This window comes from Corvus cornix, chromosome 15 (assembly GCF_000738735.6).
Source record: "Corvus cornix cornix isolate S_Up_H32 chromosome 15, ASM73873v5, whole genome shotgun sequence".
Classification (NCBI taxonomy): Eukaryota; Metazoa; Chordata; class Aves; order Passeriformes; family Corvidae; genus Corvus; species Corvus cornix.
Genome location: NC_046345.1, coordinates 4,217,877 through 4,243,618, shown reverse-complemented (window position 1 = coordinate 4,243,618; position 25,742 = coordinate 4,217,877). Strand labels below are relative to the sequence as shown.

General features: G+C 53.3%; 2 protein-coding genes across 4 annotated transcripts in view; both read left to right on the top strand.

The window, feature by feature from the left end:
• Positions 1–14,006, top strand: part of SSH1 (slingshot protein phosphatase 1) — a 34,232-nt gene extending 20,226 nt beyond the window's left edge. For both annotated transcript variants that reach the window (XM_039561083.1, XM_039561084.1), the window contains 10 exons: positions 1,282–1,350; positions 1,736–1,801; positions 3,019–3,213; positions 3,501–3,594; positions 4,657–4,785; positions 5,412–5,458; positions 6,710–6,856; positions 7,440–7,640; positions 8,391–8,997; positions 9,429–14,006. In XM_039561083.1, coding sequence (XP_039417017.1) covers positions 1,282–1,350; positions 1,736–1,801; positions 3,019–3,213; positions 3,501–3,594; positions 4,657–4,785; positions 5,412–5,458; positions 6,710–6,856; positions 7,440–7,640; positions 8,391–8,997; positions 9,429–10,700 — 2,827 coding nt within the window. In that variant the 3' untranslated portion in view covers positions 10,701–14,006. The remainder of the gene's footprint in view (positions 1–1,281; positions 1,351–1,735; positions 1,802–3,018; positions 3,214–3,500; positions 3,595–4,656; positions 4,786–5,411; positions 5,459–6,709; positions 6,857–7,439; positions 7,641–8,390; positions 8,998–9,428) is intronic.
• A 3,339-nt stretch (positions 14,007–17,345) lies between these two features.
• CORO1C (coronin 1C) overlaps positions 17,346–25,742 on the top strand; it is a 50,082-nt gene continuing 41,685 nt past the window's right edge. Inside the window, exons 1-2 of one of the 2 annotated variants that reach the window (XM_039561062.1) lie at positions 17,346–19,456; positions 21,034–21,764. In XM_039561062.1, coding sequence (XP_039416996.1) covers positions 18,073–19,456; positions 21,034–21,110 — 1,461 coding nt within the window. In that variant the 5' untranslated portion in view covers positions 17,346–18,072 and the 3' untranslated portion in view covers positions 21,111–21,764. Of the gene's footprint in view, positions 19,457–21,033; positions 21,765–25,742 lie in introns of those variants that run through there. The other variant, XM_010398295.4, reaches the window with a different exon arrangement.

The following is a 25,742-nucleotide window of genomic DNA, read 5'->3' as shown; positions in this document are numbered from 1 at the left end:
AGCACCAAACCGTCCCCGAGCAGTTGGGTTACCTGCATCTGCGGATTCCAGCAAGAGAAAGGATACGGGATTGAGTGTTCTGACATTTTTATTCCAGAAAGTTTTCAGTCTCTGTGGAATCCAGGGCCGTGGCATCCACCTCACCAGTGGGAGTTTTTGCCTGCTCCCTGCAAAATGCTCTTGCAGACACATTTGCAAAACTGGAGCTCATTCTGTCCCCCAGACTCCAGTGTGTTGATGGAATGATGCAATGGAGCTGCTTTTGGGGAGTAGCTTTGTTGCCAAATAACGTCAAAAAACAATACTGCAGAAGTAGCTCCAAAACCAACAAACAACTGTGTCAGCAACGAGCTGTTCCTTTTGTCTGACTGATAAGAGCACACATTATTTGGAAAAGCAAGTGAAATACTTTGTTATCGCAGCCCCTCTCAGATCATTCCAGTTCTGGTGAGTAAACCAAGGCAGCAAAGCTCTTGGCTCAGGGAGAAGGGACTGGTTTGGCAGAGCTGGAGTCGGAAGCTGGAGCTGCCAGGCTGTTGTGTGTGTTCTCCCAGGATTTAACAACCTGCCCCATCCTTGTGGTGCAGCCACTGTGAGTTTTGTTTAATTCTGGAAAACCTTACTGGTGGTTTCCCCTGGAAAGTGGGAAGGGGAAGCTTTGCACAGCAGAGGGATCTGTAGGGAAGCTCCCAGCTGTGCTTTCCTCGTAAGATTATTGTCATTGGCTTTGATGCTGCCTCTGTTCTGCTCTGAAATTCCCATGTGGCATTCCCTTGGTGTGCCACAGCAGTGGAAGTTCGCCATGTCGCCTCCACTCTGAACCAACCTGGCATTCATTTGCTCCTGGTGATTACTGATGTGAGACAAGAGGAAAGATGGATTTGTGTTGCTGTCTGCATCCCAATTTCCTTTAAAACCTGAATATCTCAGTAGCTTAATTATTTACTGCTGGAAGTTCCTGGCCTTCATTATAGCAGGGTTTTCTTGCCAGATTGCCTGTCTGAACTGAAAGTGTTCTTTTGGGTCAGATAAACCCCTGAAATCCATTTTTATCTGTTCCACCAGCTAGAGTGATCCCATGGAGCAATCACCATGAGTTATCACCTTGTCAGACCTTCAGACTCCAGCCTCCAGTTTTATTTGATGGCCTAAAATATTACGAGGGATTACTAGAGCAAGGCTTGAGGATTTTAAAAATTAAAGAGTATTAATAATTTAGGCTATTGGCATGATCACATCGTGGCCTATATTTAACATCCTGTCTCACCATCTCTCTTCCAGTAAAAGCTGCACTATAGGAATGGTTCTTCGTCTGTGGAGCGATACTAAAATCCATCTGGATGGGGATGGGTAAGAAACCACATTAAAAGGATAAATGGGAATGTCCTTCCCTATCTGGGGGCTGCTCCAGGAGAGATTCTCCGTCACCTTGCAAATGAAGTGCCCATTTTGGATTCATGGCTGCAGAGTCCTCTTACTTAGTGAATTCTTGTCTTGCTGCCCTCACACTGCTCCCATGGTTCCAGGGAATGCTCTGAAACCCCACTGAGGGCTGGAGCTCCCATTCCTGGCAGCCTCTTGCCATTCTTATTTGAGAGGTTGGAAAATCAGTGAGAGAAATTCTCATCCTGGTTCTTTTGGCCTGTGAGTGCCCCAGTGCAGTAGCTCTTTGTAGAGAGCAGGCTGGGATGGAGAGAAAAGCGGTTTTTGACTTGATTTTCCCTCTCTCCACCAGTGGCTTCAGCGTGAGCACTGCAGGGAGGATGCACATCTTCAAACCTGTGTCGGTGCAAGCCATGTGGTACGTGAGGGGCTGGGCTCAGGGAGAGACTCTTCTTTCTGTCAGTAAATTAAAAAAAAAAAATCAGCTGCATTTTAGCCTTCTCCACGATGGGTATTTGGTAAGCTGCAGCAGAGAGCTGCTTCCCTGTGTCAGCAGAGGGGCTGTGGGAATCCTGATCCCAAACCAGGATCTCCTGCTTCAGTTCAGAGCAGCTCTGTATCCTTCAGCACGGGGGAAGTGGCACCAGAGAGATGAATACATATGAAAGATGAACTTGAATTCCTGGAGCTGCAAACCAAGAATTTCCTCTCTCTGCATGTTTCTCTCGCTGGCTGACAGAGGAGGTGCAGGGCCCATTGCCAGCCTGTGGCATTCCTTGTGTCCTGCCCCATTCCTGGGGTTCCTGCAGCCCCAGGTGCCCGTTCACCTTTCAGCCCGTTCACCCCTCCCCTGTGCAGGGATTCCAAACCCCTGAAGCAGAGGTGGCTGAGTCAGCAGTGGCTGAGCCAGCAAATTCCTCCCTGAAGAGGCTGCTCCATATGAAACTGCATCTCCCTGTGCCTGGGCAATGCTGGCTCCCGTTGGAGCCTGGAGAGATCCCTGTTCCTGCAGCATCTCATAGGGAACAGATACAGATGTGGAGAAGGATGTTGTGCTAGGGATGATTGGTACAGACACAAATAAAGCTCCTGTTCCTGTCAGTTTTGAATTTGGCCCCTCCTGTTGCCAGCCTTGGCCATGGTTGATGTGTTCAGTGCAACAACTTCGGAGTAGAGCCTTAAAGAAAGGAAAAATTGAGGAGGGAAGGAGGGAAAAAGTAATGTTAGGATTTACAAAAACAAATGACCCAATCTGGGCCTTGTCCCTGGAGCCTGTCAGAGGCCAGGAATGCTGGTAAATATGCATCAGGCTCCTTGCTGGAGGTGGATGGAAAATTGTCCCTGTTCTTTATCTTCCTTTGGCTGTACAAGTTGGTTAATGATTAGATCCCAGAGCGACTTGTGCCTCCTTCTTCCCTGTTAATTAGGAGAAGATTTCAGCCCCTGCCTTGGCCGTGCTGTGAGAAGCCCCCAAGGTGCAGTTTGTGCCTCTTTGAGCTCTGACACCATAAATCTGCTGCTTTCAAAGAGCAAACTGCAACAACTAATGCTGAAAATCACTTTTTCTCCGTGAAATCCTCTCAGCTCCTGTTCTGTCTGCTCACAGCTGCCCAAATCTCTTCTCCCACCCTGCAGGTCTGCTTTACAGATCCTCCACAAAGCCTGTGAAGTTGCCAGGAGGTACAACTACTTCCCAGGGGGGGTGGCCTTGGTGTGGGCCACCTACTACGAGAGCTGCATCAGCTCGGACCAGAGCTGCATCAACGAGTGGAACGCGATGCAGGACCTGGAGTCCACCCGCCCCGACTCCCCAGCCCTCTTTGTTGACAAGTCAGTGCTGGATTTTATTTGGAAAAGTTTGCTTGGCTCGTGAAGGAAATCTCCCCTTCTCCCTGTTCTTCCTGCCCTGGTTTGTTTTTGGGGTTGCGAAAGCAACAAAAGAGAATTTGCGTGAAATAATCAGACCTGAGACTTCAGCTGGTGATAAAGTGTATGAGCACCAACTAGCTGCTTTTTTTCCAGTTATTCTTATAAAAATTCCCTTTCCCCCTACTCCTCAGTGCTGTGCATGTGCTGCCAGCCTGGAATCATCCTCTCCTATTCCTGTTCCTTCCCAGGCCAACGGAAAGGGAACGAACAGAGCGGCTCATTAAAGCCAAGCTCCGGAGCATCATGACCAGCAAAGACCTGGAAAATGTGACTTCCAAGGAGGTAAATATAAAAATTCTCACTCTTATTCTTCCTGCCAGACTCCCTCTCCAGAGGGTGGTGAGGAGGCACCATATGCCTGGGTATCGCTGGCTTTGGAATGTGCATTCCAACCGTTCTGTAAAGGCTCTGCTCTGGCTTTGCTGCACCTCCCTCCTGAGAAATCAGGATAATCCCAGCATCAGAACTGTCTTGCAGGACCTCAGTAACAACTGTGTGAGTTTCAAGTCAAATTTTAAGGTTTTATTTCCTTTTTTTTTCCCTGGACAAATGTCAGAGGACCTTGCAGACAGCATGTTGCTGGTGAGTTTATGGATGGAAAATCACAAATCAAGGCTAGAGCTCGTTTGGATCCATCCCCCAGGCTGGTGTAATCCATCCACCCACAGTGCAGACGTGATCAGAGTGGAAATAGTTCTTTTTGGGGTGGGTTTTTGGTTTTTAAGGGAGGTTATTAACATGCAAGTGGTAGGAGGAAGCTGAGAACTTGTCTGTCTGTGGACATGTTCCTCATTCCTGCTGCAGACAAGCTCTTGGTTTTTATCTCTCAAATTATTATTTTTAAGGAGCAGGTACCCCAAAGTACTTTTTTTCCCCCTCTTAAATGTTACCTGAAGCTTCATTTACAACTTCTGAGTTTGGGGGTTTAGGATACCAGGATGCCAGGGCAAGGGACTGTGGTTTTAAACTGCCAGAGGGCAGGGATAGATGGGATAATGGAAAGAAATCCTTCCCTGGGAGAGTGGTGAGGGGCTGGGATGGAATTCCCAGAGAAGCTGTGGCTGCTGCCTCCCTGGAAGTGTCTTAAGGCCAGCTTGGACGGGGCTTGGAGCAACCTGGCACAGTGGAAGGGACAGGGAAGAGATGAGCTTTAAGGTCCCTTCCCACACAAACCATTCTGGGATAGTTGGAGAGATGCCACATAGGGAAATTCCTGGTCTCCAGAAGGTTGAGTCCCTGTTGCTGTTTTTAATGAAGGACAGAAAAGTGTTTGGAGGGAAGTGCCCACGAATGTTTCTGTTGGACACCAAGATTCCAGTGCCATCCGTTGTCTTTGCTCTGCAGATCCGAAACGAGCTGGAGAAACACATGAACTGCAACTTGAAGGAATTCAAGGAATTTATAGACAATGAAATGCTGCTGATCCTGGGTCAGATGGACAAACCATCCCTGATTTTTGATCATTTGTACCTGGTGAGTGTGAGGAGCTCCAGGAGAGCTGGGCTGTGCTGCGTCCAATCCTTTGCCACTAGATGGTACTCCAGGCAAAACCAGGCTCTGCCTCTGCAACAAAGACTTCCCAGAGATGAACAGTTTGTGCCCGTTGGGGCTTTTTGTTGTTGTTCTGGAGAGAGTCAGAGGAAGTGCTCATGTTTGAGGGTAAAAGCTGCTTTTTAACAGTTTTAAGCTTTCTCTTGCGAAGGTTTGGGGGGAATCCAAGGTGTAGCCACCACCAGAGCTTTCAGGATGTGCCTCACTTCTTGTGTGTGGCATGTCTGGGATCACAGGTGTATTCACTTTCTTCCCCTGAGCTATTTCTCCCTGTGTTTAAAAATCCAGAGTGGCCGGGGCAGTGATTTGGGATGAGCTCAGTCACACCCTGACCTAGAACTAGCTCTGTGTCTCAGTTGTGCCCTTGTCCCTGCTTCAGCAGATCCCTGCCTGCTCAGGACATCTGTCCATGCCCTACTCCTGTCTCAGAGGCTGTTCCCGACATTCCAGTCAGCTCAGGAGGATGGCTGGGGCTGGGGGGTGGCAGAATTTTAGGAAAAAGGGCTGCTCTGGGGCCCCTTGGAAACGTGTGTTTGTGGCTGTTGCAGGGCTCTGAGTGGAACGCTTCCAACCTGGAGGAGCTGCAGGGCTCGGGGTGAGTACTGCCCCTGCCAGGCTCCAAACCCTCTGCTGTGTGCCTGCACTTCCCCCAGGACTCTGGAGAGGACATTTGTAGGCTCTAGGGATGATTTGGGGCCCATTCTCAGCCGTGGGGTAACTTCCCACCAGCAGCTCTGTGGAGAAACCTGTCCAACCTCACTTTTATCACCAGCACAGAGGGAAAATAACAAACCTTGTCATTTGTGAGGTCCATCAGGATCTCCATCCCCACAGTGTGCCCAGTGCTGTGCCAGGTGTGAATTCCTGCAGGCTGCAGAGGGGCAAAGGTTACAGCACTAAGGAAAAATCTCCATCCAGATGGAGCAGAGCTGCCTGGGGCTGAGCAAACTCCTCCTCACCTGCCTGGGCAGGCAGCTCCAGGTGTCTCTCCCATCACCACGGTGCTGCTTGGCTCTGTTCCCTGCCACACTTTTTGGATCAGGGAGAATTCTGCCTATGAATATTTGCTGCTTGCCCAAGACCTGCACCAACCTTGGTGTGAGGAACTGAAATTCTTCACGGTTTCAGCACGGCTGAAAATACTTCATTTGGAGTCCTTGGGAGCAGATGTCTGCACATCTTGGGACAAGGAAATCAAGCAGGGTGTTAATGATTATGTCCTGCATTGGGCCATGCAGTGTCCAAAGGCAAAGCTGGACAAATTCTGAGACAAATATCCTGTGTCCTTGATTTGTCTGAGTGATAGGAGGTGATAAATCAATCTGGACATTCATTCTCGGGTTATTCTCAGCTTCATTCTCAGCAGCTTCATTCTCATTGTTATCCCTGCTGTGATGTTTGGCAGGAATTGAGAGATAACGTGTGACTCTCTCATGGTTTTGGTGAGAAAGAAGGGGAAGGGATTGCAGCTAAAACCTGCAGCTGGAGATGGTGATCCCTGGGTTCTGCTCCCAGATGATTCACTTCTTTCTGCGTCCCCAGAGCTGTGCAGCACAGCAAAGAGTTCCTGGTTGGGTTACACGGACTCAGAGACAATAAATGGCATAAAATAAACTTCTCCCTCCTGTGCCCAGGGTGTTTGGACACTTTGGGATGTGCTGGCAGTGCGAGGTGGCTGAACGGCCTCCTGTGTGCCCCGTGTCACCAGCTGTCCTGGGGGATTGGGATTAGGGCTGTAGGTAAAACCTTACAGCTCACGTTGGGTCGGATTCCATGAGTCCACAGTGTCCCTCAGTGCCTGTTTGATGACCATGGCAGCTCAGGGTGTCTCTCCTCGTGCCCACAGCATTGACTACATCCTGAACGTCACCCGGGAAATCGACAACTTCTTCCCGGGCCTGTTTGCGTATCACAACATCCGCGTGTACGACGAGGAGACCACGGACCTGCTGGCACACTGGAATGAGGCTTATCACTTCATCAACAAGGCCAAGTGAGTGCTGGGACACCTGGCCCTGGGGGAGGGCACATCCCAGCTCTCCGTGTCTCCTCTGGGGCTCTCCTGAAGCCATGTGAACTGCAGGGCCTTGGCATCATCGTTCTGCATCCCCGGAGCTCCCTTGTGCCCTGTCCCTTCCTGGACTGGCATTAACCTGTTCCTAGCCCAGCGTTTTTATTGCTACTTTCTTTTGCTTCCAAAAGGAAATGAGGATGTTTCCTGTTCTGGAGAAGTTCTGGAGCTGCTCCAGCACGTGTCCATGTTGGACCTGCCCCAGCTGTCTCTGCAGGCAGAGCCTGTCAAACCCTCCTGGGCCTTTACACTCAGCCTTTTCCCAGTGATCCCAGCATCCAAAGACTTGGATGGAGGCAGGAGGCTTTCTCTGAAATGAGGCTGCCCATCTCTAACTCCCAGCTTTTCTGGACAGGGACTCTTCTCCTGGCCCACATAACCTGAAGTGTTCCTCCCCTTTGGAGCTGTGGTGCAGGGTGGGCAGAAGCAGGAAGTGCCATCCCTCCTCTGTAACAAATCCATAACCGGTGACACGGGATTTACTCTCCTGTTTGTCCTCCTGCAGGAAGAACCACTCCAAGTGCCTGGTGCACTGCAAGATGGGCGTGAGCCGCTCCGCATCCACCGTCATCGCCTATGCCATGAAGGAATTCGGCTGGTCCCTGGAAAAGGCCTACAACTACGTGAAGCAGAAGCGCAGCATCGCGCGGCCCAACGCCGGCTTCATGCGGCAGCTGCTGGAGTACGAGGGCATTTTGGATGCCAGGTAAGGCTCGGGATGAGTGGGAAGGAGCTGATTGTGGATAACATCACAAAGGATTGCTGGATCTCCGTGGGGCTCTGTCGGTGTCGTGCCCACAGATGTGTGAGGGGTGTACGCTGAAGGGTCCCTTTAGAAGGGCACAGGCAGAATCCTGGGCCAATTGTACTTTCCCCAAACCTTCCCTGTGCCAGGCTCCCTGCATGGAAATTAGCTGGGAGAGCTGCTCTGGTGTAATTCAGTGAGGGTTTCTCCGTGCTTGGGAAGCACATTTGGATTTCTCAGCAGCCAGTGCTGCTCAGCACAGCATTGTTCTTGTTTTATGAGGCAGAACTGAGCTCAGGCCGTGCCGGAGGCGAAGCGTTCGTGGTTCTGTGCCAACCCCAGGGCTCTGTCACTGCAAGGGCTGTAGTATTTATCTTCTAAGGATACAGGCGAGAATTCTGTCCCCCGGTTCAGCAGGAGCTGTGCCATGGCACATGCAGAGGGGTCAGTTTGGGGTGTTCTGCTCTGAGGAGGCTTCTGTGCCCTGAGGGGTCTCCCAAGGTCTGATCCCACCATGGTTGCTCTCAGGGCACTGCTCTGGAGTGGGCGGGTGGGGGGGAAAAGTCCTGATGCTGAAGGTGATTTTTCCAAGTGGGATCTCAGGTGTGGGCCCAGCCCTTGGGTTCTGGGCTGTGGGGAGGGAGGGAAGCTCCTGGCACTGGGCATGCTGCAGTTGCAGGGCAGTCACTCGTGTCCTTGTCCCATCCTCAGCAAGCAGCGCCACAATAAACTGTGGAAGCAGCAGGCAGAGAGCAACCTGCCCCAGAACACCGACGGCACCACGGGATCGGGAGACTTCTTACTGGAGAGCTTGGACATTGATCTGGAAAACCGCCTGGCTGACCTGGACATGCCTTCCCAGTCGGCCTACCTGGACAACCGCGCCGGCTCCGACGGCTCCGTGGGCTTCGATTACTGCTTCCGCCGCCTCTCGGACACGCTGCTGGAGAACAAGATTCCCGGGGACAGAGAGGGCTTCTTCCACATGGAGCAGCAGCTGGAGCGCGATGCCCTGGTGGGACAGACTCCATCTGCACCATCCCAGGGGAGGCTGCTGGAGACAGGAAAGGCCCCAGAGAGAGCGGAGCTGCTGGCAGAGCTGGGCGGCTTCTGTGAGAAGGAGGCGAAGAAGAAACTGGACTTCAGCCCCAGGAAGGGAAGGATGGTCCTTGGGGCACCGGGGGAGGACGGTGTCAGGGAGGAAAATCCCATGGAGAAGTGGAAGCGACGTTTGTCCATGCACAAGGAGGAGAGCAGGCTCAATAGGGAGAACTTGAATAACAACAACAGCAAAAGGAGTTGCCCAGAGGATTTTGAGGTGCGTATGGAGGTGAGATGGAGGTGATTGGCATGGCTGACTCTGCTGCAAGTGAAACTGCTCTTCTCATCCTCATAGCCCAGTTTCATTTGACTTGGATAAAGCCTTTCATTCCATGATGAGCTTCTCCCCTTTCGAAGTGCTTCTGACCAGGGCTTTGCTTGCCCGAGCTGTGGATGTAGATGCCAGAGAGTGCCCAGTGAGTGCCCTGTAAAGTGCTGTGGGCAGCTCGCTTGCATGACCCTCGCTTGGCACGGTAGGTATTCCTTGGAGACGATGTCTGCTGGGAAAGCACATGGCTGTAGTTCCTGCTGCCAGGCCTGAGGTGGAAATGGGCTTTGCTCCCGATCTCTTTGGTTGTCCCACACCTTGTGGGCTGTGCTGGTGTCCGTTCCATGCTCACTGATCTGTGCCTGTTTTCTCTCCTGCAGCACGATGCCGTGTTCGGGATTCTCAGCAAGGTGAAGCCTTCCTACCAGTCCTGCACTGACTGCATGTACTCCTCAGCGGGACTGTCCCCCGACTCCTTCGGGGAGCAGTGCGAGAGGCTCAGCGCCGGCGCCGCGCGGCGCAGCAGCACCATCTGCACCCAGCCCCCCTTCCTGCCCCACCTGCACTCCCACCTGATGGAGCACCTGCCCAGCAGGGCACAGCCCGAGGAGCCACTCAGAACTAAACATAACGAGGCTCCGCTTCCTCTGGCGCCAGGAGCCGGGACTCTGGAGGTTGGTACGTGCGGGTCACTCGATCAGCACTGCGGCCTTTTGGAGAGAGGGAAAGATGCGCCAAAAACCCCTGAAAAAACTCTGCTGCCCCGGAGAAACTCCCACTGTGACAGGAGCCTCCTTCAGGCAGAGGTGGTGAGGGAAGAGTCTCTGGCCAGGAAGGACCCCAGACCCACCAAGGACCTGAAGTACCTGTTGTTCAGCAAAGACTTGGAGAAGCCGAGCGCCAACAGTTACTTGATGCAGCACCAGGAGTCTCTGCTCCAGCTGCAGAAAGCGGGATTGGTCAGGAAGCACACCAAAGAGCTGGAGCGCCTCAAGAGCCTGCCCTCGGACGCCTCAGCGCTGCTCCGGGACAGCCCCCTGGGCAGGGTCAACTCCAGCATCGTGGAGGAAAGCGAGGACTTGATGTCCCACCCTGGCCTTGTGCCTCTCCTGGCACCGGCCCCGCTGGTGCCCGGAGACGCCGAGAATGACGTAGAGAAGCTGGGGGTGAAGCGCGTCCTGGAGGGGATCTCCCAGAAAATCTCCACGCCGGCCGGGTGCCGTCTGGAGCACACGAGCAGCTTCACCAAGGACTTCCTGAAGACCATCTGCTACACCCCCTCCTCTTCCCGCAGCTCCAACCTGACACGGAGCTCCAGCAGCGACAGCATCCACAGCGTGCGGGGCAAGCCCGGGCTGGTGAAGCAGCGCACGCAGGAGATCGAGACCAGGCTGCGCCTGGCCGGCCTCACCGTGTCCTCACCCCTGAAAAGGTCCAATTCCCTCGCCAAGCTGGGGTGTCTGAACCTGTCCTCCGAGGATTTGTCGAGTGACGTGGACGTGTCCACCATCACGGACTCCAAGGAGGCCGTGTCCAGCGAGTGCTCCGTGCTCTGTGAGCCCCCCCTGAGGAGCGCGGACGGCACCTCCAAACCGGGGCTGAAGCCTCTGGGTGGGAACTTGAAGAACATGCTCTGGATGGGCAAAAGTTGATGCCTTGCAGGGGGAGGAGGGGGCTGGATTTTGGGGGTTTGCAGCATTTATTCATTGCCTCAGTGCTGTTTTATCATCTGACTTGCAGCAGCTCATGTGGTGCCACCTCCTCGTCCCCTCCCTGTGCTCCGAGAGAGGAGGAGAGAACCACGATGGGTCACGGTGAAGGGCACAAGGGAAATAAAATGTGTTGCATGGCTTAGAGGAGGACTTGGTGTGTGACTTGCCTGTTGTCCTGCAGGATGCTCTTCCTAGTACTGTTTGCCAAGTGTAATAACGTGGATTTGTGTGTGGTTATGGATAGATATTTGTATCTCTATCTATCTATATCTGAAATGCTGAAATACTCTGTTTCAAAGACTCAAAATAATTATTCATGACTTTTTTTTTTTTTTACAGAACAAACACAAGTCTCTATTTAAACAGGGCACTTGTGGAAAATCCTTAAAATGGTGACACGCACACTACCTCTGTTCTCGCTGGCTTTTCGTCCTGGTTTGCTGTTCGGGGCTTTTATCCAAAAGGCTTTTCCCAGAATTCTTGCTGTTGTTTGAAGGAATTCCCTTAGCATTAGCTGTAAAGGCCTGGAGCAGTGTGGGCACAGAGGCTTCCCCGGGCTGTGGCTGGGAGGTGTCGGAGTGCTGAGCTGTGTCCGTGGGGATGCTGTGCCCCGATGTCACCCTGGCTGTGTGGCTGTCACAGGTGTTGTGTTCTTGGGGTGTTTTGCTGTCGTTGTGGTCGGTGTTGTCCCAGTGCTGACAGAGCCTGGCCAGTGGTTGCCTGTGGACCCTCGTGATGTGAAGCTGTGTCAGTGTCGTGGATGCTGTGCCAGGGATCCTCTGTCATTGGGCTGTGAGTGACAGGAGGTGGCCGAGGAGGGGTGGCTCTCCTGGAGCCCCTTAGGTGACCGAGTCTCTTTTGTGGTTGTGCTGTCGGTTTTGTAGGACGGTCCTTGTGCCCTGGGTTTGCTGGCAGCCCGGGAGCTGCTGGAGGAATCCTGGGTGTTATTTATGATGGGTGTCAGGAGCCTGGGTGGCCCTGGAGCCAGGCTGGGCCTGTCCCAGACCTCACAGGGCTGTGAAAGCCCCATGAATCCTGCTCGGGGGAGCAGTTGGACAGAAGCACGGACACTCTCCGAGGAGAGGGATGTTGGAGGGAAGGGGGGCAGCCGGGGGCTGTCCGTGCTCTCAGTCCAGTGTTACCCCTCCTGCCAGGGCTGCTGCTTGGATCACAGCAGTGCACCCGTTCCATAGGGAATGCACTTTTCTGTGAGTATTTTTGGCAACCAGCCTGGTCAAGAGCTGCTCCATGTGAGCCCTCACGGAGTCCAGAGGGAAGAGCTTGGGAAGTGAGCAGGGCATGCGCTCCAAACCTCGGTGCCCCCCGATCCCATCCGAGGCCATGTGCCTTCAGGGGATGTTTCGAAGCAGATTTGGGGGATCACACAGGTGGATTTGCTCACCCTGGCTGTGAGTATGCCCACATTTTTAAATCTCCATGGAAAGGCTTTCTTGCAACTCCCCTCTTTGAGGTGGGACAGAGCCAGGCTGCAGCAGCTGCTCTGAACTGTTCTGATTGAAAATTCAGTGTCTCAAGGAAGGGAGCCCGTGTGTTTTCCTGCCCTAAATGCCTGGAGTTCCCTTTTTCCCCTTAAGCATAAGATCCTGCATGTTTCATTTGTGTGAGGAATTGTAGGGACAGGCAATCAGTGAATAATTGTCCCTCCTGAAAGAGTGTGAATTTGATTTGCACTTGTTCCACCCAGGAGATCTGGTGTGGAGCAAAAGCTGCTCCGAGAGGGAAGTTGTGCTGGAGCCTCTGCTTAGTTGGGCTGAGGCAGTGCTGGGTCGTGCTCGGGGCAGGATGAATCCCCATAAGCCACGGCCGGAACCATTCCCTGTGTTTGGATCATCTTTATTCTCCTTCGCACCCAGATTCGGATTTGGGAAGGGGCAGACGGGAGGCGCCGGGGCTGTTGGGTGCCGCGGGGTCGGAGCAGCACCTGGGAACCCTCCGTGTCCCCTGCCCGGGAGCCTCTGCCGCCCGCAGTGACCCCAGCACAATTCCACCGTCACCCTCGGCTCTCCAGGGCCACCCACAGGTTATTTTTCTGTGTGCTGCCGACCTTTCCCATCGCTGCCTGGCTGAGGGAAGAGGTGCTGGGGACAGATCTGAATTAATTCTGAAAATTCTGTGAACTGATACAAGCAAACATCTGATTTCCTTCCTCTTTCTCGAGTGCCTGCCGAGTTCTGGGGGTGTTCCGGGGCTCAGCTCGGCACCCTCCGCCTTCCCCCGCTGCTGCTCCCACCTGGCTCTGGCTGGATCAGCCCCAGGCTTCGCTCGGGGCTCCCTCCCTGCGTGGTCGGGATACAGACACCGCTTGGTGGGAGCTGCTCCGGATGCTCCGCTGTGCCATCCCCGGGAGTTTGTAGCCAAACCTGCCCCGTCCCGTCGGGTTTGTTGCATGACAAGGTTGATGTGCTCGTCCTCCCCACGTGTCGTACGTGTCCTTACGATGGAGTGCCTTACTCATAGTTTACAAACACTGTGTATCTGCTGAGCTGTTGGACTCTGCTGTTTGCTGTTCTCTGGGGAGTTTTTGGTGCTTTTGGTGTTTCCGGTAGCAGTGAGATCATTTCTCCTCCTGTCCTGCCCTCCTGTCCCCGCCGAGCTCGGCACTGCTCACCTGCTACCGCTTCCCTCTGCTCTGGGCATGGCAGAACCAAAGGGCTCCGTGACAGCCGAGGGTGCCGGTGGCTGCTCCCGGTGTCCCCATTGATCCCATTGATCCCATTTATCTATGCAGCGCTGCCGGAACGCGGGCGGGGTGTGCAGGGACACATCCCATCACCGACCACGCTTTGCTCGGCAGATCCAAACCCTGTCCCGTCCTGCCAGAAATCCTGAAATGCACAAACCGGCGCCTTATTCCCGGTCCGGGTGGTGTCGCTCCGTGGGGCAGCAGTGCCCGACTTCCCGGGGGCCCCTTCCCGTGCCGGGGGGGTTTGGCTCGGCCGTGTCACCGACTCCCGGCCGGAGCGGTGGGGACTGTCCCGGTCAGCCCCTGAGGAGGGGATGAGTGACGTGTAGCTGTTCCTGTGCATTGCTGTACTCCGTAACAACGTTCCTTTATTCCATGGTATTTCTTATCCCAGTTTTATATGGAAATCTGCAGGATTTTTGTACTGTACGCCCGCGGGAGGGATGCATCATGCACTTTTTTTTTTTACTTTTGTTTGTAAAAGTGTCCTGGATATTTTATGTGCTTCTTGTGAGGAAAAAAAATAAACTTTTTTCCTTTTACAAATGAGTTTTGTAGCTTTTTTTGGAGGTGGGGGAGGATCAGCGAGGCCGTGGGGAACAGGCCCTGAAGGGATGGAAACAAAAGGAGGGAATTGGACATAGCCCGGAGACACTGTCTGCCCTGCCTATCCTGGCTCTGCTTCCCTCATTTTGGGGTCCTGGCGGTTTTCTGATGCCCCTGAAGGCTGGATCCAGGGGAATAGGATGGAAATCACTCATTCTCCGCCTGGTCTCTTCAGAGACCCCAGACGGTGCAGGAGAAGCCGCTCACCTTCCAGAGAGGATGCCGGCGGCGGAGCAGTGGCACATGGAAAAGTGACACCTGCACCCTGCTGAGCCTGGCACATCCCAACTGGGAGAGGGGCTTGGTGCTGCCACAGCAGCGTGGGCTGTGGAATTCCCTCAGAAAAGCCCCATCCTAGGTGTGGAAGCCAAGGAGCTCCCACAGGGACTCAGCACGGACAGCAGCTCCCTGGCTGGGAAAATTATCTGCAAAGGATGGAGGCCACTGGCCTGGGCTGCCGGGGGTGGGTTTGGAGCATTTGGGTCTCCTTCACCTGAGGGTATCCCCAGGGGAGAGATGGATCCCCAGGTGTGGGAGCAGCTCTGGCACGGCCTGGGGCAGGTGCTGCTGTGGGAGCTGAGGCACCGGGAGCTGGTACCGGATCTGTCCCTGCCCTGATCCAGGACCCCGGCACGGAGCACTTGGCCGAGCGACAGGGCCTCCCCGGAGTTTCCAGGTGAGCTGACACGATGGAACAAGGAAGGGAAACAGCAGGAGCAGGGGCTGTGTGGAGCTCGTACACCCCGGGGTTAACTCCAGCGTGGAGCCGCTGGGAGTTTGTGCTGAGCTGGGAGACCTGGAGCTCTGGATTGGGAAGAACAGCTTCCCGTTGGGGTTTGAGGTTCTAGAGCACAGCCTGTCCCTCAGCCCACACTGTTTTGGGGTCAATGTTTGCTGTTGGCTCATTTAACTCACACATCCCTTGGCTGCATCGATGGAGACTTCGCTCCCTGCGCAGCTCAGCTTCCCGAAGATGGAGCCTCCCCACAGAGCAGTTCCCGGCTCCAGAGGTGGGTGTGAGTTGGATATGGGGAACCACAAGATGGGACTGTGGAATGGCCAGAGCATGCCTGGGCTGCTGGTGAGTCCCTGGCTCTTTTTATGTTCTTGTTAGGATTGGAAATTGGTCCTTTTTGGAGCAGTTCCTCACAGCCGAATGTTACATCCTGTTGTGATGTTGCCATGACAAAACCAGGCAACATCTGGAGCAACACAAATTCTCTCTGGCGACCAGGGAGGGTTTATTTATAGCCTCACTGACCAGAGGAGGTGCCTGAGCCTGGAGCTGCCGTGGCCAGGGGCAGCCTGGCACTGGGTGCCCTCGGATGAGGAACTAGGGTGGTGGGAAGGTGCAGGGTCCAGCCAGGCCCTTCATCTCCCCCATGGAGGAGCTGCAGGTGCTCCTGAACCGATCTCCTCAAGGGCCCTCCGATGGGAGGACCGTTCCCTGCCAGTGTTTCCCAGTTCCATGTGGAGTTGGGTGACCACAGGGGTGGTGAGCAGGTGCTTTAATGGTGGTTTTGGGTAAAAAGATGAGATTTAGCAGGAGGGTGAGGCTGATTGTAGCGCACAGAGAAGCCACAGGAAGGACTCCAAGGGCTGTGGCTGCACTTCCACGCCGGCAGAGGAGAAGCTGCTGTCTGGCAGTGGTTCTCCAGCTGCCTGCAGCCCCAGGATGATGCCTCTGTGTCCATTCCTGCTGGGCCGTGGCAGGAACAACCACACTGGCCTCTGGAAAGGTGGAAATGTAAATATTTTTCTAAGCAGAAGCTGCGAGTCGGTGCTGCCGAGACCAGAGGAGCCTGTTCCTGCAGCAGGCACAGGCCGAGCTGTGCTGCCGGTCAGGTTTTCTCTGGCCTCGGTGCATATTCCCTAAAAGTCTCTTCCTCCCTCTGTTTGAAGGACGGGGCAGCAGCAACGCTGCAGCAGCTGCCATTTCCTTTTATGCAGAGGGCTCAGGAGCAGAACCGCGCTGGTGCTGTGTCAGAGCTCCGAGCAGCTCCCCGGAACACAGGACACAATGCCCAGGGCAGGTCCAAGGACACGGCTGTGCCCCTTCCACACCAGCCCTGGGCTCTGCGATCCCCACACAGGACAAGCCCAAACCACCACGATATCCCCAAATCGTGAGGGTTTGTAGAAGCCCAGAAGGAATTTGGCTTTGCCATGAGGGCTCGAGGGGAACACTCGGAATTATCGACCGGATCTCAGTGCCAACACTGAGTGAGTTCATCCCACAGGAGAAGTGACTTGGCTGTGACATCCCTCACTCCTGCACCTGCCAGCACACCTTGCTCAGCATTTCTCTACCTGTCAGGACTGCTGCTGCCAGGTTCTCCCACTGCCGGTGCTGGCAGGAGCAGCAGGAGCCCGGCCACCAGCCCTGATCCCACTGGGAATTGGTTGTGTTTGCTCTGGGCAGCCTCGGCAGGGATTTAAGACTTCCAGTGGAAACAAAGAGGATTTTGTCTGTGCAGAGCAGCTCTGCAATGTGCCCTGATAAAGAACTGTCCCAGCGAGGGGCCTGGCTGGCTCTGGGCCGATAAGGGCCAGGATAACCCTCATCCCTCGCTCCTTCCCCTCGGCAGTGGCCGGGATTCACTCCTGACACGGGACATGGGATGAGGTGGTGGCATCATGACTGTGATCCAGGCATCACCCACACAGCTGCTCTGGGTCGGTGATGCTCAGAGGCTGCCTGGGTCCTTGAGGGCTCTGGATGAGGCCCTGCAGGATTTTCTGGCCCTACGGAATATTGGGGGATGCATTTGGGCTGGGGCCAGGTCCTGGGGGCTGTTTGCCAACTCTTCAGGTGACACTGGGGTAACTCAGCCCTGACACCACAGAGGTGCCTGTGCAGGCATCTCTTTTGGGATGATTTAGGTGTTTTCCTGCATCCTGCCTCGGGATGCTTCCCGGCTCGGGGAACCATAAAAGGCAAAGCGCTGGGGCAGCGGCTGGGCTGGGAGCGGGGCTGGGAGCTGCGGCTCGCTGCAATGCCAGGCATCCCAGCTGTGTACAAATGGATTAGAGCCCTCCAGCTCTCCGGCTCCACTGCCTTCCGGAGCATTATCCAAAGGGAGGAACGTTCTCCTTGGAGGGTTATTTAGAGAAATGCCCGGCGTGTTAATAGGGATTTTTGATAATTGTGTTTTGGAGTCTCCGCAGGGAAAGTTGTGTCTGAGGCTGCTGTCGGGCTCCTGTGTTTGTCTTGGGATGCTGTTCTCCGTCACAGCAATTCCCTTTGCCATAACGTATTCCCGCAGATCATTCCAGCCGCTCCGGCTCTGCCCCGCACGCTCCGTGCAGGCGGCATCTCTCCCCTGATCTCTGGGACGCAGCCCAAGGCTCAGCGCTGCTTCCAAGGAAGGAGCGCTGGGGGAGCCGCTCCGCGTCCAACAGGCGCGGGGCAGGGAGGAGGGAACAGTGCCAGGGGCACGGATGCGGGTTTCCATCTCTCTGTGAAACCCACGAGAAGCTGACAGAGGTGATCCTGCCCAGACAGCCTGGCAGTAAATCCCTGTGGAAGCAGCGAAATCGGAGGGAAGCCAGGATTGCTGTACAGGACTGTGGGGAGCTGTTGCTGGAGCAGGTTGGGGAAAGAGGAGAATCCCTGGAGAAGGATGCAGATGGGAAGCAAGTCCTGACTGTGAAGTGCCATGGACCAGCAAATTAGCAGCTGGAGGGGGTTTTTCCAGTTATCCAGGTGGGATGTGTTTGGGTAGGGACCAGCATGGCATCAGCTGTGCTGGGTGTGGTGTCAGGAGCAGCAGAGCACAGGCTCCATCGTGCCAACGGGATGTTCCTCTCCGCTGGCCATGAGGCCAAGGAACGCCAGTTCACATGACCCGGGCTCCGACGCTTCCAAGTGCTGCCGTCTCCCAGAGCGGAGCGAGGAGAAGGCGGTGCTGAAAGCCTGCCGAGACCCAAGGTGGGAAAAATCTTGGCTGGCCAGTCCCAAAGCACTTGGAACCAGGATTTACGGTGACAGAGCTCCCAGCCATGGAAGCCTCCACCTGGCAGTACTGTGGATATTTACGGGATGACACAAGTAAGGCGAGGGGGAGAGACTGCCCAGCTTCCCGGGGAGAGTCCGCAGGGATGTGTGAGGATTATCCACTGCTGCAGCTCAGCCAGGAGGGCCTGGGACACAGCCGGGAGCGGGGGGACCTCCCCAACATCCGGAGTGACACCGGAGGCCCTGCCAAGAGGTCAGAGATGAGCAGCAGTGGGCAGAGAGGGCAGCGGGGGCTGGCAGGGGACCTGAGCCTGGAAGAGCATCCCGTGTCCAAAGGGTGCAGGAGAGGGCAGGAGGGAGAAGCCCCTCCGAAGGTGTACGAGCTGGAGGTGGTGCCCAGGTGGGTGGGCACGGGCAGGACGGTGAGGCCGGTGGTCTACAGGCTGGAGGAGAGCGAGTACCGGCGCCTCATCCAGGAGGCAGAAATGGAACCTGAGGAGGAATGGGAAGAGCCAGAGGACACGCTACCCTTGATTCGGGAGGACTACACAGGGGATGGGAAGGTGGCAAGTCCAAGCCTCAGCAGGCTCAATTCCTTGGAAAGAGTCCTGAGGAAGCAAATGAGCCGCTCGGACTCGGAAAGCAGCGTGGAGAGCAGGCAAGTGACCAAACTGAGCCCCAAGGGCCCCTCGGAGGGGAGCAAGCCGACCGTGCCCATCAGGTCCGACAGCTTCGAGCGCAATGCCATCCTCATGGATTACATCCTGCAAAGCAAGCAGGAGGCAGGAACACCTGTCTCCTACATCCCCAGGGACAGCAGCAAGGCAGCCGAGAGCCTGAGGCAGGCGTGGAGCTTCACCCCCCAGCCCGACAGAACGCCAGAGCTGTGCCAGAACGGCCAGGCCGGCGAGGAGCATCCGGCCGGGAAGCCCGAGCCAGACCAGCAGGTAGTGGAGAGCCTTGAGAGAATGGTCCCTGCGGTCACAAATTATCCCTCGGTGGCCAGAGACACCGGGAAGCTTTCGAGACAAAGCAGCGGCCAGCTGCCGGAGAGCAGGGAGCAGCTTGGAGGTGAAGCCGATGAACTCGATTCCTACATCCCGAAAAGAACCCCCCCGGCCCCTCCTGTCAGGACCCACAGCAAGGAGAGCCTGGCTCTGAGTATGAGCAAGGCTGTGGCGCTGACGGAGGCGCTGCTGGAGCCCCTCGGCGATGAGGCCAAGCCTGGCAGGGAGCAGTGGGCAGCGGCGGGCACGGAGCTGCTCCCTGGAGGCAGGACTGCGGGAGGAGGGGGCTCGGAGGAGCCGGAGCGGAAGGGGAGGAAGAGTCAGGAGGACGAGAATGTGCTTAAAGTTGCCGATGCCAAGAAAACCTTCGAAAAGCCCAAGGCGTCGGAGGGGACGGCAGCGGCACCAGTGCCCAAAAAAGGTGAGGAGTGAGGGGTCCCGGCTCTGCCGTGGGGCTGGGGGGATCCTAAAGGTCGCTGTTCCAGGGCTGGTGGGGAGGGGAGGTGGGAGCATGGCCGTGGATGGGGAATAAATGCCGGGAATAGGCGGGTGACAGACGGGATGTGCTCAGGGCGCATGGATTCTCCTAAGGAGGCAGGATGGGAATCAGGTGTTGGTTCAAAGCCCTTGGTGCAGTGAAACTGTTTTGGAGAAAGATTTATTTTGTCAGACTCCCGTGTAGGAGTAAATACAGTTCACTGCTTCTCACAGCAGCTACAGTGCAGCAGTGTCCATAAGATGCTTCCTCCCACTGCCATGTGGGATTATTTGCCTCTGTCTCTCCAGGCGCTGGGTGAGCCAATGTAATTTTATTTTAGCTATAAAAAAGCAGCATTATTTTCTCTAAGTTCTTTTTCTCCTGCACTGTGACTTCACTGAATAAGCCTTTCAGGAGAATGACATCAACTTGGAAACCCTTTCACTGCAAAAAATATGGAGAAGTGAACTCGGCTGAAATTTTCCTGGTAAAACAGCAGTTCTGCAGAAATAGGGAGGGATAGAAATGAGTGTTTGTGTGAGAGTTTGGATCCCGCAAGGAGCCACCCGACCCACGCTGCTTAACTCCCATCTTCTGTTCAGTGACAATCTGCAATTGTGCATTTCCTTATAAGGGAAAATAAGTGTTTTGAGGCACAGGAAGTCTGTGGTGGCTTTGAACTGAGTTTGCTTAAAAAATAGGTGTGATTATCCCACGCCGTGCTGTCGGTTACTGTCGCGACAGAGTCAGAGCATGAACGTGCCACAGTTTGAGTGTGTCAGGGATGACAAAATCCCTGCAGGGATGACAAACAGCTCCTGTGCTCTCAGGAAGCAGCTGAGGACACGTTGCATGATGTAAAGAAGTAGAGGTGGGAGATATTTGTCACTGCAAGCAGTGCCAGGCTCAGAGCACGGAGCAGGGGGGTGGTATCTGAGTGTCTGGATCTCCATGCTCCTTGAGAGGGAGGTTCTGATATCACTGGAGGGTCTGGTATCACTGAGCTGCAGCGTTCCCGTCAGCTACACCAGGCACTGGGATGTTTGAGCAGCACATCCTTCCCGGGATGGAAGGAGCAGGTGGATGGAATAGGGCTGGCAGAAGAAGGAGGTGGGAAGGGATACAAGGAATCAGCTCCCTCCCCAAGGCAATACCAGCTGCAGTTCAATCCCTCCTGACACAAATTTACCTCCTTGCTCTCCTGAAGAAACAGGGAGGGCTGAGACAATATTTCAGTGCTGAACTGTGGAAATGTTGCAATAAAAAATCAGAGACTCACGGAATGGAGGGGTTGGGAGGGACCTCACAGCCCATCTCGTTCCACCCCCTGCATTGGCAGGGACACCTTCCACTGGAGCAGGAAGAAGAGCAGGAACAGCTTTCCATTCTGCTCTGTCCATGACAGTCTGTTGGGGTTTTAAAAGCTGGGTTAGACATTGATCTTCCCAAATCTCAAACACAGACACCTCACCTGGATTTACCCTTATGTGTTTCCTTTCTTATACCTCTGATTTTTCCAGCATCTTTGGTCCAACCTGATCCTAGACAGCAGGGAGAGAAACAGAAGGAGATGGCAAAAGGATTCCAAAGTGCTTGAATGTTGAGGCTCTGTGATCAGTGCCCAGGAACCCCAGCGCCCAGCCCCGGCTCCTTCCCTGCCTGCCTGATTTTTTCCTGCTGCTCAGGATGCTAGGAATTGTCAATCCCAGGATATTCATGTTGTAAATAAAATACAGCTTGCTTTTTTTCTTTCTTTCTTTTTTTCTCTCTCTTTTTTTTTTTAATTTCAGTTCTGCTTTCTTGTCTCTCTCCTCCTCATTAATCATACGGAGGCAGCAACAAAGGAAATCCCATCTGTTGCAAGCAATTGCTTTGGGTTTATTCAGTGGCCCAACATTTTAATTAAGTATTGGGACCTACCTCCCCTTCACTGAAGAAATAGAAATGAAAATATATTTCACAGTCCTGTCCAATGATGGAGAAAAATACACGAGGAAATAGATCAGCTTGAAATTAGAGGTTTCTTTTTTGCTGTAAAAACTCTTTTTTTGATGCCTTTCTTCCAGCTGAGTTGGGAGGGATGTGTCTGACATTGATATTGCTGCACAAAAGGTGTGAGAGTGGGGAGACGCAGTAATAGATGTGCTTGATGAAATCTATTGTAAATCATTAATAACAATAACATCAATTATTAATGCACATCCTGGCCTAATGTTCACTCATTCCTTGTCCATCTCCAGCATCTTCCAGCCGTTCCAAGCAGCACAGGAGCGATGTCAGCGCAGGCCCTCACTCACCACAGAGGATTTTATTGCCCTTTGGGGAGGGGGGGTTGTGATGTGACCCCAGTTCTGGGGTCTGGCAGTAGCACAGTGATGGTTCCATGTCACACAGAGATGGCAATAAAGCTCAGGGGTGCTGGCTCCTAACCCTGGCCTTTAATCCATGTTTTCCTCTTCCCTTGCCCATGAGCTCTGCCACACTTTCAGACAATTCTCCTTTCCTGGCTGTTGTTTCGAAACATCTGATGGAACATTTTGCTCTCCTTATCTTCATTCCCTAATTCTACAGCTCCCCTTTCTGGCCAAGGATTGAATAAGGCCTGTCCAAAGGGATTTTGCTCTCCCTCTCTCTCCAGACGAACCCTCTGCAGGAGCTGGGGAACACTTCCCTGGGCAGTACATCCTCCCAGCCAGTGACAGCATCGATTTCCCATTATCCAGAGCCCTTATGTGGTGGCTCTGAGAACAATTTCATCCTGGCAGCTGCTCAACACTTGATGATCATGGAGATGTCTCTTAAAAACCAGGATTGGGAGTAGTTTCATAAAGCTGCCCCTGGCACTCACTCCATGCCCATGGACATGGAGGAAACAAGGTAGAAAAAGTAAATTAATGCTGAGAGTAAATCTAATTCCACGGACAGAAAGTGTGGTGGGGTGGGTTTGTCACTGCAATCAGTTCAGATTTCAGAGAATCCCCAGAATCCCAGAATGGTTTGAGTTGGAAGGGACTTCAAAAATCATCTCATTCCAACCCCCTGCCATAGGCAGGGAACTTTTCCCTGCATTAAAAATCACTAAATTCCAATAATGTTAGGTGAAAAGTAGGATCACATCCCTGATTTCAGCAGGAGCAGCTCTTCCCAATGCTGCTGGGTGTGGCCTTGCTGGGATCTCTAAATTATGGAAGCCATAGAAGGAGAAATATAAAAACATTCAAATTTGATGTGGGAGAACCCAGTACTGCCTGGTAATTAAATATTATGATAAAGTAAACATAATAATAATCAAAAGGCTTCAGGAAATAAATAGATAAATAAGGACATAAAAGTCCTTGAAAAGCTGTATAACTTGGATACCTGCAAACCCAGGGTTCAAGACTGTCCTGTCTGGCATATTTCACTTGATTTAGCAGTTAAGCTGCAAAATAACATGACTTTAAATTGCTGATCTCTCTAAACCCTCCCTAAGCTGTTTCCCTCCATTCAGAATATATTTAGCAATGAGGATTTCAGCAAAATGAAACGTTTGAGACAAATTCATCCCTCCAGTGACCTCACTGGTTCCAAAAAACGGGGTTTGCCACCCCTTTGGGTGGGCTCAGAGACACCAAACTGAAGAATATAATCAGAATTTCTCCTAAAAAATACATGCCTCAGGTGTTTCTTTACCTCCTCTAACTACAAGCATCTCCCTGATGGGGAAGGCTGTGGGACACACCCAACGTGGTCCTTATGAAGCACATCAGGCTCATCCCAGGAGCAAAGGAGGGGGATTTATTGCAGGGATGGAGTTGATGCATATTCGCAGGAGGCTAAATTTAGCAGCTGACATAAGTTTCAGAGGTGGAGTCTGTAGCCACGGTGCTGTTTCCGTATAAAGGCTGTGAGATAGTTTGCAGCAATCCTGCAGTGATGTAGCCGAGGGGAAAATATGTGGGATGGCTAAAAGTGGTGAAATGGATCTTTTAATAAATCCTGAATTTCTGCAAAATGTGGCTAACCAGGTGCTGATAAAATGGGGTAAACTTTGGCGTGTGGCTCCTTGTAGCTTGTAAGGATTTGGTGATTTTCCTTTAGAAATATTAGGATTTGTGGTGTATTTTGACAAATTGTTGGGCTTGCAGCACTCTGGATAACATTAAAATTGTTTGTTAGGGTGGTTTTACTCACCTGAAGTGATGAAAATTAGTGGTTACAGCAGAACCAAAGAGCACATGTAAAACCTGAGCTGTTCCTTCTGTTTGTTGGAGAATTCAGACTAAAATTCCTGTAATTTCTTCATCACCTTGTGATCTAAACAGCTCGTTAGTCCCAGACGGGATCTGCGTGTTCTTTGGAGTGTTTTCACCCAGCTGTTTTAGGAAGCTCTAGTAAAAATTCTGCAGGTATCATTTCCACCTGAGTCCATCCTTAGTGACTCTTGCAGTGCTGTGTCGAGCACAGAACGTCCATCCCTGCAGGATCCACCCTTCCCATGGCATTTGTTGAGAGGATTAGGCTTCAATCAGATTTCTCAGGATGAATTTCACTTTGTGTCCTATGTGTGTCACTTTCTTTTTAGTTGGAGGCCAAAAATCTTCCTTGGTTCCCCTTTCTGAGCTGTTGGGTGGTGCTGGGTGCTACTGCCTTCGCTCTTGTTTTCCAGTCCAGGCTAAAGCATCACTTGGTACACGATTAAAATATCAGCTCTATAAAATTTTAACCCCTTCCCTACAGGTCTGAGACTTGTAATAAATTCAGGATGGGCAGGCAGGACTCTCAGCTCTATCACTGACTCATTCCGTGACCTTCAACACGTCACGTATGTATGTGGAAAATGTGAATCACAACCTGAACTCCCTAAATTCCAGGTTACCTGCAGCTCTGCTCCAAGGCTGCTTTCGTTTTCTTCTCTTTTAGCTTTACCATGATTGTTTGAAGGAGCAGGGTGGTGTAATTGCGCTGGGCTGGCTTTCAGAAGGAAGTTATTAATTAATTTCAGGGTAATTGTTGTCGTGGGCGGGGGTGCAGCCTTACCAGTCCAACCTCTGTGTGTATCACTTTTTTATCAAGGTGTTGCTCGGTAGGCAAGAGAGGCTTTCCCGCTTGTTGGATCAGTGGTTACATGTAGTGTCAAAGGTTAATAAACGCGGGATAACATTTGTTTAATCTGTAGCTACTGATGTTTCCATCAGCTGTGACAGTCAGACCAGGACAAATGTATCTCGCTGAGGTTTCCAGTGTGTTTTAACGCCAGCTATCACTCACAGGGGGTAATTCATGGTCTTGTCACTGCTTCATGGGGGAGGAGGAGGGCTCTCAGCTCAGCTCATCACGACACATATTCCTTCAAATTCTGAAGGATTAGAAGGGGAATTAGCGGGGTGTCGCTCCCCTGAAACATCACTCCCCTTAAGCAGCAAACCACATGCAAATGATAGTGCAAACGTCGGCCCAAACGGATGAGGAAGCTCGAGGAGTTTTGTTTTTGGCCATGTATGGTAACACTGAGGGCTGTGGGCTCTGCTCGGGTGTTGTTCACCCGCCCCTCGGGCTCCCTGAGGCCGGAATGGCCCCGAGTGTGGCGGTGTCACCTGTATGCAGCCAGGTGTGTGTGCAAAGTGCTCAGAACAAAGTATCAGAACAACACGGGTACAAACCTTACACCTCAAAGCGCAGCATCCCCAAATTGTCTTTACCATGGGTGCAACGGGGAGAACCTCTGGTGAGAAACCTCTGCTCCGGGTGTCTCCTTGAAGTGCGGTTCTTAGCGGGGGTTGAGCTCGGCAGTCTTTAGCGGGGGCTTTTGTCACCGTCCTTTTTTCACCACAGCCACTGTGATTTGGTGTGACAGCGTGAGGTGACGTGGTTGTTTTCTTGTGGAGCTGCTGGTTCTCCTCAGCGTTGCCTCTGAGGACACCAGGCTCATCTCATCCCTCAGGGCAGACACGGCTGATCCCTCAGGGAGGACACGATCAGTCAGTCCCTCAGGGATGACATGATCGATCCCTCAGGGAGGAGACGATCCATCCCTTAGGGATGACATGATCGATCCCTCAGGGCAGACACGGCCGATCCCTCAGGCATGAGATGACTGATCCCCAGGGATGACATGACCGGTCCCTCAGAGCAGACAGGACTTGCTCCCACAGGGACGACATGGCCGGTCCCTCAGGGCGGCCATGCTCGGTCCCTCAGCCCCCTCATGACCTCCCGCCCCCACCCGCCGCTGAGGGGCGGCGGGGCG